General features: G+C 40.9%; 1 protein-coding gene across 1 annotated transcript in view; it reads right to left on the reverse strand.

Annotated features, from left to right (window-relative positions):
- The window catches only part of SPATA17 (spermatogenesis associated 17), a 144,786-nt gene that overhangs the window by 40,724 nt on the left and 91,579 nt on the right, over nucleotides 1-12,483 (reverse strand). Inside the window, exon 8 of the mRNA XM_074947117.1 lies at nucleotides 11,773-11,921. Coding sequence (XP_074803218.1) covers nucleotides 11,773-11,921 — 149 coding nt within the window. The remainder of the gene's footprint in view (nucleotides 1-11,772; nucleotides 11,922-12,483) is intronic.

Genomic DNA, 12,483 nt, shown 5'->3' on the forward strand with positions numbered 1-12,483 from the left:
TAGGCCCAGCCATTGTGGGTGGCCACAGTACGGTCACAATCTGTTGCATTAGCTTTTATTGCTTCTGGGCAGTTATTAGCTGCTGCTGCTGCTTGGTGGTCACCTGCTGGAGGAGTTGCTGTTGCTGCTGTTGGCTTTGAGCATTCTGCTCTGCCATCCAGTAGTTGTTCCACATCCATACTACGGAGGAGGAATTTTTTTCTGGTGTTTGGGCAGGGGTGGTGGTGGTTGTTGGGGTTTTGTTTTTTAAGTCCTGACCTGCTCCCCGTCACAGGGGCTAGATTGTGCCTGCATTCAATATCAAATTTGTAACCAGGTTGTCTCAGTGGTGCCCCTTTGTGCCCTCACCAGGGCATGTTTAGCCTGCTGCGGGTCTCAGATGGTCGGGTGTCACTCCTTACAAGTCCAGTATCATGGTGCCTTAGCCTTCTTGCCCCTTCTCAGGCTTTGGAGTCCAAAACAAAAAGGGGAAAACAGTAAAGCTAAAAATTAAGGTCATTTGTGGATTCATCAGCAGGATCCCGCCCTACTGCTCCAGACTTGTCTCCCTGTGTTTTGTTCCTTTTTATTGAGACCTAGTCATCCTATCCTCCAAATGGCTCAGGCTCTGGACTGGAACCAGGCTTCTCTCACTTAGGAAGTAACAAAGCTCTGCTCTCCATACTGGTCAGCCCATCACATGGCAATAAAACTATTACTTCTGTCTATGGATTGCTAAATGGGTTTTTAAAAATCATTTATTGGGGGAAATCAATATTTTAGCAACTGTAAATTTTATCAGTGAACCTTCCATCCACTCTCCCCTTCAGAAAAAGAAAGTCTGAATATCTCACTAGTAACCAATTTATTCCATCCAGTATCCCAACCAAATGTTATATAAAATTAACAAAACAAAAACACAGAGGTAACAGAGCTTTAAATAATACAAAGCTACAGAAGTATGTGTACCCTCATGGGACAGGTAGCTCTCATATAAGACAGATTATGGTACTTGTAATGCTAATTTGCACATGGGATGGACATCACATGCACAAAAAATTAATGTGGCCCCAGTGTCCCAGAGTATACACAGAAGGTGCTGAGAGCCGGCTGCTCCACTTACAGGTTTTTTTATCACTTCTGAATTGCATTTTAATAGTACATTTTTCTTTTGTTCAGACATGAAAGAAAATTGGCTTTCTCAAGGGATTGGATGGCTGAGAAGACAAGGCTAGCAGTTTAGGGATTTGCCCATATATGCATGGAATTTAGTTTATCCATAACATTCATAATTCACTATGAATACAGTGTTTGTAATGCCTATATACTAAACAGATTAAAATTTTTTGTAAAATATCATTTATTGAGAAAAATGGAAGATAAACTAAATGAAAATCATGATGTGCACGGTTTACGATCTTAAGTTATAACCCTATATACAGAGCTTTTAAAAGATCATCATTTCAATTTAGATCACTGTTCAATCCTCCCCTTCTTTTTGCAAACAGTCTCTCAGAATAACCCAAATTCTATGTATCTTGATGTAGAGATCAAACAATATTCTGATTATGTAAGAAATGATACATAATAGAACATGTATGTGGTTTAGTATCATAAATGCATGTTTCATGTGCTGTGTTCTACTGAATATCTTAAACCAGATAAGTGCATCATATACTGTTGTGTGTGACATTAACTGCACGCTCTGGATTATGTCTCTCTACTTGGAAATGATTAATAACATATTTATTAGTTTCTGAATAATAATAGAGACTTTAAAAATTGTAGATAGATAGAACGGCATAAAATAAACTGTTGCTTTCATTGTTTTCCTTATGTCCCCAATTCTGTAATCAGATCCATGAGGGTGGCTCCTTACACCTATGTCGATCAGAATGATCTATATTTGCAAAATTGAAGTCCTCCTAAATCCAGCAAGAATCTCTGATATTCATTGTATATTCATTTCAATAAAGAATGTGTTTTTAAAATACTATATATTAGTATTAAAATAGAGTAGAATGACTGAAGTATATCATGGAAATCATACAAAGGACATTCTACCTTCATAGCAGAACTTAGAACAAAAAGGTATAGCAAACAGCAATAATATTGCAATATAGACTGATATAGAGATTTGTAGCTTCATGTATACATTTAACATAGCTTCTCTCAAAATTAGCTATAATGCATATTCTGAACTTGGTAGAAAAGGGGAGTGGTTAGAGAAGAAGAGGAAAACATCCAGAGAAAATTAAATCCAGACAGAGATATCAATGTTGTTAGTTAACTGCACAAGTTTAGATTTAATAGGTCTATTCAAGCAAAGATCTGAAGAGCTCATTCTGGCAGATTTCTTACATCTGGGTCCCAGCCCCCTAGTGTGACTAAGGTGGAACTCCACAAGCCCTTGAAGGTTTTTGATGGCTAAAGGCAGTGGTAGCAGAATGGAGCAGGAGCCAGCTCCTTTCTTGGCAATCGTGTCCAGGTTGCTGTCTGAGAGAGAACTGAAGGCTCCCCAAATAAGGCAATAATAAAAAATGAAATATTATTGCTACAAAAACTCAAATAAGGGATATCCCAAAAGAAACAAAAACTCTAGGATGGGTGGGGATTTTGATCAAGGTTTGCCCTCCTAGAGGCAAAATCCTAGCAGCGATACTTTGTAAATGCACTGTGTACCAGGTTGCTACCTTGCAGAGATGGCTTTGACTGTCTCATTAGCATCAAAGGCTGTCCACACTTGGTGTTGTGTTGGATCTATCCTGTGGCACAGATCGTGGGGTTTCAGTTTGTTTGTTTTTTTATGCTCTTGTCCTAGAGAGGACAGTTGAGTAGGGTAGGGGCCTTCTTCCATAGCACCACCAGGCCTTTCGTCACGATGCTCTGGTAATCTATGACTGAGTGCTGCAGCCACAAATTGATTATCTTGATGTCCAGGTAAATGCCAGCACTGTAGCTCAGAGTACTGGAGTGCAGTAACATGACAGTGGCGAGCCTTCCTTCTAACTGTTGGTGCCTCAACTTCCAAGTTCTCAAGTGGAGGTGAGGGGATATCCCCAGAGAGGATTTTTTATTAACTGTCTTTAAGGCACATTTAGCTTTGAGGCACCCTTTTCAGCAGCCAATACAAAATAGGGTGAAATAGCATGGAACAGGCCTGATTGGACACACGCAATCCTGCCTCAGATAACTCTCAGTGCTGCACCAATAGATTCTTGAACGTGTCCGAGCCAACTTCCATAAAAAGTCCTTTTCTTTCTCCCTTCATCCTGCACCTCTCTCTACTGTGTGTAGTTTTCCCATCTCTCCACTCTTTCTCCATCCTCCCTACACATATTCTCTCCTTTCTTCCACTTCCTCAGCCTTTTTCTTCATTCCTTCTTGTCTCTCTCACCCCGTTATCTAGAGTTTTTGTTTCAGTAGAGCAGCAGGAGATGGAAGAAAGGCCTTCTGGACCCAGCAGATTTTCCAGCTGGGGTGGTAGGGATAACATGTATAGCAGGATGCTGATCAGGGCCTGACTCTGATGGCAATTTGAGAGAGAGAGATAAGCTTCCTGGCAGAAGCAAGAGGAATATAGGCTTGGCAGGTGTGCCATTGTCTGCTGAGAAGCACAGTCTCAGTTCTGTGTGGTGCCTACCAACAGGGGCCCAGCTCAGAAGCACTCACTTTCTCTTGTGTTTACACAGAAGCAGTAGTAGTCCTGCAGTCCCTTCTCTGGATCTGCCTGTAAAAGGGTGGCTTGCTCTTGGGGCTAAACCAATCCTGATTACAAGATGGGCTTCTCCTGGGAGGAAGCTGGTGATTCCTTTACAAAAGGAGCCGGGTAGAAATGTTGAGATGGTCCAGCTGGGGAAGAGATCAAGCAAGGCTCTGGCAAGGCCCTGAGTAAGCAGGGAGGAAAGCTCTCCAGGCAGGAAGGCCTGGAAGATACCTTGACTACAACAAGGAAAAAAATGAGAAAAGCTCTTTAGGCTGACAGAGATCCTGAGTAACCGGGGAGGAGACTGGCTGAAGAAGAACTCCAGAGAGGGTGGAAGTTTTTTGTTTCAGTTAAAGACAGTTTTGAACTTTTATTTAGACAACTGTGACCCTGGAATGGGTGGACTAAGGATTGAGACCTGGCCAGAGCGCCAAGTTACCTGACAGAGAAACCACCACCAGGGTGACTAGTGACAGGGGCACTAGTCCAGCAAGGGGCTGCGACCCCATGCCTGGCTATGAAGGGGCTTATCGTGGTGAGTGGACTCTGTGGACTGACTGTCAAACAGGCAAATGTCCGGTAACCTAGTAGCAACAGAATCTGGGCCTGTACTCTGATGCCAGATCTCTTCATGCTTTGTCCACACTTCTGAAAAGGGTCTGACGCACTTCTACATTAACTGCAGGAAGCCACCTTGTCATAATGAGGTACAAGGCTGCACTACCTTGGCATAATGAGGTACATTAAAAACAGAGAACTATGCAGGATTTTCATGCTTACCTTAGCTTCCTTTCTTTTGTAATTTCTAGTTAAACATTCAATATTACTTTAATGCATATTTTTGTGGTTTAATAATAGAAATGCTGCCAAAATCTTACCTATAGCTATATGAACAGAACTGCAATAATTTTACCTAAACAGGTTCTCTGCACTAGTGATTCTATCTCTTGTCTTCTTGTTCCAACTCAAATAAAACAGAATTATCTGTCAGTCTAAAGACCACCATGAACAATTAGTTCCACATAAACTGTTCAGTACCATCTGGCACATATGAATTAATTATTCTTTATGAAGAACTTCATGAATTTTCAGTTTTCAAAGTTGGTGCCAAATCTGAAGTTATTCCTCCACCCATTCAGATGTGCCCTCTTTGGGACACTGAGTACTATCACCAGTAGTATTACCCCTTTCTGCTTTTCACTCAGGGAAGGCAAGAAGCTCTGTGGCTGTTCTTATCTTAGCATACGGTTGGGGCAGCCATAATTTGTCCCATAATGAATTCATGTTAAAACAAACTGTATTTACAACATAAAGACAGTATAATCCCTTGATGCATCTACTCTGGTTACCAGTTGTGCTGAAAATTTTTTTGTAGTGGGGTGCTGATGATGCAAACCATGTATTTGGTGTTATTACTACTTCAAGTCATGGGGTGCAGCAGAACCCCCAGCATCCCTAGTTCCAGCACCACTGCTGGTTACATCCAATGTCATATAATTTGATAATTATATTATTATTCATTATTTAAGACACTGTATGTAATGCTACACTAAGTGTGTGTCCAGTCCACAGCTGTATTTATTGTATAAATTTTTCTGTATTCTGATGTCAGTAAATATAGGAATCCTCTGGTCATTTTTGTTTAATCCAGGTCTGCAATGGAGTAAGGTAGCAGAAAAAAGAATAGCCTACTTCTTGTATGAAGTAAAAGTAACAGAGATCTCTTTTGCAGACAAATTCTAGAACTTCTTAATTATACACAGACTTATTATCTGCATCCCCAGTGTTATAAAGTACCAGAACTTCATTAGAAAAATTAAGATAGAAAAATGAAGGCACCACTTTGTAAATTTCCACTGGAAATTAGCTGGAAGAAGCAGAGGAATACTGGATCAAAAGAGGGTAATCATGCTTAACTGTGCCCTAGAGCACCCGCATGTATAATACGATTTACACAGTAACTACCTCTCCTATTACAGCTTGTTTGGAGTATTTCTGTGTTAATGGGGTTAGCTAATTTAGTATTTTAACTTAAAAAGACTCTGCTGATTAATAAATGTTGCACACTGTGCTAGTAATTAAAATAAATGGAAGAGTTACAAATAGAAGTTGAATTGTTAAGGAAACATTATCTGAAAATATATGGTAATCCCTGTTTATCATAATACAATAACAGTCCAGAAAATATGCAAATTGCTAAAGTTGCAAAGCATATGAAAAACTAGACATAATTTGCAAAAAGTTTTTAGATGTGTAAGATCTGTATGACATAAAATGCAGTGGTTATTTTCATTGTAACTAACTCAGAAATACAGTGAACTGTATCATCCAGATGTAAGACATTGAAATAATATTTTATTTAAGAAAAAAATCTTACTCAAGCATTTAGCTGAATAAAAAAATATAACATGTTCTTAACATTTTGTTACCATTCATTCTGGGCCAATTCCTGACCCTCACGATCTGTAGGCACAGGGCCTATCTAGGTCGCAAACTTCTCCATAATCTTTCCCTAAAAGAGAGGCTAGACCAGAACTGGGTAGTTGGACAAGATGTTCACTTTGAAAAGTCTTTTGTGAAAAATGTAATGGATAAAATTTAATACTCAGAAGAACAGAAGGAATCCATCCTCTTGGAATGAGTATTAACCGTCTCCCTTAAAAGCAGACCAAGCCACTGATGTTCATTGTTCAGGAAAGATATGGATCTGGTCCATAGATGGTGGAATTTGAGTCCACCAAATAACTCCTGGAGGTTGGTAAGAATGAGACTCAGAACTCAGCACCGTGAGATGGAATGCTCTGAACTATAATCACACTGAAAACAAAAGATGTGGAGAAGAGGGGTCAGTAGGGGTTAATTTTTCTTACGCGAGAGAACATGCTCATATCTTGGGATACAAAATTAAACAACAGATTATCTAAGGTTTTTAGACAGCCCCCATTGCTGTGGTACCTCAGTGTCTAACAATCTTTATTGCAGCTATCCTCATAAAGCCCCCCTGAGGTAGGGAAGAACTACAATCCCTATTTTACAGATGAGGAACTGAAACACATTGAGCCTTTGGGCTTGGCTACACTTGCAGATGTAGAGCACTGGGAGTTAAACCAGCCTTCAGAGACCACAGCAGGGAAAACGCTGCCGTGTGTTTACGCTGTCAGATGCAAGCGCACTGGCGTGGCCACATTAGCAGCTCTTGCACCGCCACAAAGAGCAGTGCATTATGGTAGCTATCCCAGTGTGCAAGTGGCTGCAACGTGCTTTTCAAATGCGGGGGGCAGGGGGTGGAGTGTGACAGGGAGTGTGTTGTGTGTATGTGGGGGGAGAGACAGTGTGTTTTGGGGGGCTGAGAGAGTGTCAGCATGCTGTCTTGTTAAGTTCAGCCAGCAGCAGACTCCCCTCCCCTGCGCACACACACACACACACACACACACACTCACAATAGCAGCATTCCACACTAATGGTTTGCTTTGTCCCAGAGCAGATAAGCATGCCAGCTGTCAGAAACGGAGCTTTGAAAGGGGATATCCACCTGCCTGCAGCTGATTTCAAAACAATGAGAAGAGTGGCCACTTGACTTCAGGGGATTATGGGATGTTTCCAGAGGCCAATCGCAGTGCAGTAATGCAACACCTTGTCCACACTGATGCCCGGGCATCTCAGCTGGGGCGCAGCAAGCTTTATGCTTCTCGTGGAGGTGGATTACCAGGAGTGCTCCAGCTGCAGAGTCCAGGCGCTCTACGTGCCTTGCCAGTGTGGACACCTCAGGAGTTAGGGCGCCTGGGGCTGCTTTAATGCGCTGTAACTTGCAAGTGTAGCCAAGCCTTAGTGACTTGCCTGAGGTCACATAGTAAATCTGGAATGGGTGAAGAAACTGAAATCTGTTTTCTCAAGCCCTAGGCTAGCACCCTAATCACTGGACTGTCTTTGCCCTCTCTTGTAAAACTATGTCTTTATTTATAAACCGCAACTAACTCTGGAGGATTATGTGAACTATAAAACAATCCTTTAGGGGGGCCCTTTGGAGCACAATGCATGTGAACTGAGACATATTTCAGAAAAGTTACTGAAAATTTAATTTCTGACCTTTAGAGAATTACATACAAATAAATACAACAGATCATCATTCTTGGGTTGATGTTGCTGCATGCAACTAAGAAGAGAACTTTACATGCTCAGTGTTCTAAATCTATTGGTTCCTGCAAGTGGTGTCTTATGTCAGCCACTAGTTTGTAAAATGGGTGCTCCAATTTCTAGCCAAGTGGAAAGTAAAATCACTCCATCTCTGTAAAAAGGAACGGCATTATTTTGGGGGTGGAAGGGAGAGGGAGGAGGAGAGGAAGACTTCAACTCTGTGGGGAGAAGTATGGATCAGTGGGCACTTTTGTGATGTACTTCTTCAGAGAACAATTATCAAGAAAGTCATTCGTATTGGGCCAGATACCCCAGTCATTCCATCACTACAATGTGGATAGATTCTAGTTGTACAGTCAGTTCCAGTGTATAGAGATGAAGCAATATTCTGGGAATGGGGAGGGCTGAGGGGACACAGCAGAGCTGAGTGCAACTATGCTTATTCTCTACTAGTACAGGTCCTTTAAGGAACTTACTCCACTGCCATAACTGAGGGCAGGCTCTTAGCTGATCTAACTTCTGACATAGCTGAGCAGCACAGGTCAGGGAGCTCCCTGTGGCTCGTGTTCTCAACTGCATCAGAACGCTGCTTGGATACAGTGCATAGTTGAGCACTCTGTTTTTAAGATGCATTTCCCAACTGATTTCTAGTCCTGAAGACTAAAATGCTTCAGAGATGACATTATAAAATAAAAGATGAAACTGGAAACTGCAATAGTCTAAAAATGAAGGCAGGTTTATCATATCCTGAGCTGTAATGTTTTGAGTGGAAGGACAATATATGTTCTCCCATTTTAAATTTGGATGTAGATAGGTATAGGCAGAGCCCTGTGTACAGTAGATTATGCATCCACATAAATAGATTTCCATTCTTAAGTGTTGCCTCCCTGGTGTGAGACAGATCAGGAACATCCCTAGCTCTTATATTTCTAGTCTTTTGAGGCTCTAGCAGTTAGGCACAAGACCCTTCCCTGTGTTCCCTTTCAACTCTGGCTTACTGCCTCAGCTCTCAGACCCTTCTCAATCAATTCCTGAAATGCATGGGAAACAAGAACGCTCTTACAAATGCAAATGTGACTTCAAATGTAAAAGTATACCACTTGGAGCCACACCTTATATTTGAAAAGAAACCTAAAAGTCTGAGGGCAGGGCAGTGGGAATCCTGTGTGATATCTTCAAAGGGTGAGAACTACAGGTAAGTAATTTTACCTTCTTTAAAAATACCACACAGGTTTCCCATTCTTAGAAAGTAAAAACTGGAAGTATGTCTCACCTTCCACAAAAATAAGCATTGCCAATAAATGCCTTATCTCTCTTTTTTTGCTCTGTTTTTCTTTCCAAAAAAGATAAGTAATTCCATAAATAAGCCCTATGATGCAGAAATATAGTCTTAAAGTACTCAATTACATAGAAATATACCGAACTTTGTCAGCTCATAAAAGACATCCCAGATAATAAACCATCAATAAACCTTTCCTTGACTCTCTTGACTCCTCTCTTGAGGCAAATATTCCACAACAGTGGCTACAACCTTATTAGTGAGTGCCAGTCTTGAGGATGGCATGAAGGTTTGTCATCTCCTTTGCAAGGTTACAGATGTGATCCTGGCATACTTGGTTGAATCTGGTGTACAAATTAAGCAGTCACAGAATGGATACATAGTGTACAATCCTTCGTCTTGTGTTGTGGAGGACTCCGAGCACCACAGCACTGCTTCTGTGCATTAGGATTGTCATTAAATTCTTCCTTATACTCATGTTGAAGAAAGACAACTGACCAATATCTGTCAGAGTTGAAAACACAACTTTGGACAGCTCAAGGCCACAGCCTTCATACTAGATTTATCATAAGAATTAGAAGATCTTTATCCAGGATCTGACTCTTCATGACTTCTGATTAAACATGGTGACATCTGTGGACTAGTGTTTCCCATAAGCACAAGACACAGTGGGTATGTCTACACAGCCAGTGGCAGTGAGCATCCCAGGCCAGGTCGACAGACTCAGGCTGGGGGGGGGGTACCTCTTTGAAGATGCAGCTTGGGCTCTGAAGCCCACCTCACTCCTTAGGCTTCAGAGCTCAAGCTACAGCCAAAGCCACAACTTCAACGCACTGTCTTCACAGCTATTTTTAGAGTGCTCAAGTTTGTCAATCTGGCGTCTTATGGTTGTGGGCTGTGACATACCAGTCATGCCAGTAAGTGAAGAGCATGATTCAATTTTTAAAAAACGAAGTGAGATAACATCTTTGTCTCCCAACGACTTCTAGATCTAATTGGCAGAGGTTAGTAGAAAAGAGTTGTGTTTTTCTAACTGCTAGCCCTGTCAATTTAATGTGAAATCTGACTATCAAGATGGTTTCTTTCCTCCTTCTACATCATCTCAGGTCATTTAAGCAAAATCTGGAACTCCGTTATACCTGTACAATCCACTGTCTTCATATTAAGCTCTCCACTATAAGGCAGAAGAGGTGTGTCTGAGAATGGAATTTGGCCTTGTAATTTCAGTACAGAACCTGGAATGGGCATTCTTTTACTTTTTGTATAAAATTAATTCCATAAATTAATTGAAACTTACTTCACAATTCTATTAATGATGCACTAAACGGGACAGAATACAAGTAAGAAAACAACTTTTACTTGTAATCTGTACCAACCTGTGTTTGGCTGTACCATACAAAAGGAGTAAGTAGTACAGTATTGACATCTTATTTTTGTCACTAAAAAGCAATCAAATAAAACATGGTCTAAATTCATCTTGGGAGTTGATCTCTTGAATAAGAAGGTGCCATTTTTAAAGTCACTGTTAAGATTAAAATAGAAAGGGGGGGGGGGAAGGACTAAGGGAAAAAAACATGGCAACTACATTAATTAACACAAATGTCAAAATCTACTGATGCAGTAGAATTCAGAGCTCAGAGTCCCAACACATCAGTTGACATAAATGGCATCATGTGGCAGTGAAACTGAAACAAAATCTCTAGACTGAAGGTTTCAGAAGGTTTCACTAGAAGCTAGTAGGGATTGCAAAACATAAGCCCTCAATATGTCAATGGGCATAGTATGACCACTAAGACAGATGGTTCACCAAACTTTTTTTTTTAAAACTAGGGGGTTAAAGCATTGTCAAGAAGAGTGAACTCAAGGGAAATGCCACCAAAGCATCGAGTTATGATGAGTAACCACAGACTCTGAAGAACTGACCCAACAGAACTCCATTATGATGGATCCAATAGAGCTCCAATGTGGTCAGAAAAGAACATTAAAATGTGTTGCGGAGAGTGCTAGCTCCTTTGGGATAGATGATGCCTTTAAAGCACAGCCCTGTATTCAGGGTTGTTTGGAGATGCACCAGCCCAGCTGAAGCTCCTGCAGGCAATGGGCTGCAGGAAACCATGCTTCTTCAGAAACACAGAGTGAGTACAGCTTCTATGTCACCCTCTGACAGGGTGCAACATGTGCTCCAGCTCTCTGCAGAGTGAGCTCTGCTAGTCTGTGCAGAGGAGAGAAGAGACTTACACCCAAATCTTCTGGGGAGTACAGCACCAACAGCTAGTCTCACATAGTCCTGACGTATCCAAAGTGCAAAGATTGAAATAGTGCCTGTCCGTTGGCAGAGCGCAAGAATGGCGGAAGGATCCTTGCACCATTTGATTGCTTACTTTCCGGGAAGTCCATCTTCTGCAATGTGTATTATATTAATGGTTGTTTATTATATGTCCTTCTATAGTTCCATAGGTCTGCATGACACACTTCATAAAACAAGACAGGGTCTCTGCCCTGAACACTTTACAATCTAAATAAGAACACGGAATTTAGAAGTATGTACCTAGACTGGTTGCTAGTAAGCTGTCAAATTTGACATTTCATTTTGTCAGACATAAAAGGTTTCTGAAAGCAGCAGAATAAAGCAAATGTTCTCATAAAAATATAAGAAAAAAATCAAGGAACTTACTTATTGTCATTTATGCGGTTTCTCCATTCCTCTCTTTTGATTTCCTCTCTGGCCTTCTCTAGTGAATTGATTGATGTTGCCACCCGCAAGGTTGGTTCCAAAGGCTTGTAGCGTTGCTGCAATACTTCAGCAGTATCACGGAAGGGCCCCTGACAGGTATAGGATAAGGTAAGTGTTTTGTTGTGTTCTTTTTTAAGTATTATTATTGTGACATATCCCTGATGAAAAAGGAGGCAGAGTGGCTGGGAGAGTGGCAAGATTTTCTTTCCAAAATAGTTAATTAAAGCAGTTCATCCTGATAGAGAGTTACAGATAACATGATGGTTGAGAACATGCTCTAAAACCCTAGATGGGGAATGAGAAATGTGCACTGGTGGATTTCTTGAACTATTAATGTGTATCTTTTACTGAAAAAAAGACACGCATGTAGAACTGACTAGGAGTACTTAGTTCTGTTTTGTTTCTTACCAACAACTAGTAAAATAAAATTTGATCTCCACAAAATATACTGTAGTTGTGCTTAAACATTTAAAAAAGCCTAACCCTTTCAGTGTTCAGATTGAGAGGCTTTGTTCCTTTTACTTAAAGTGTCTTTGCCATTTTGACAGTAGAGACACTTTCAAAGAGATTCAAAACATGATTACAGAACTAATTCTTCTAGTAAAATTGCAGACAAGACAAATAAAACAGGTGTATTTGCCATTTGCTGAC

This window comes from Natator depressus, chromosome 3 (assembly GCF_965152275.1).
Source record: "Natator depressus isolate rNatDep1 chromosome 3, rNatDep2.hap1, whole genome shotgun sequence".
Classification (NCBI taxonomy): Eukaryota; Metazoa; Chordata; order Testudines; family Cheloniidae; genus Natator; species Natator depressus.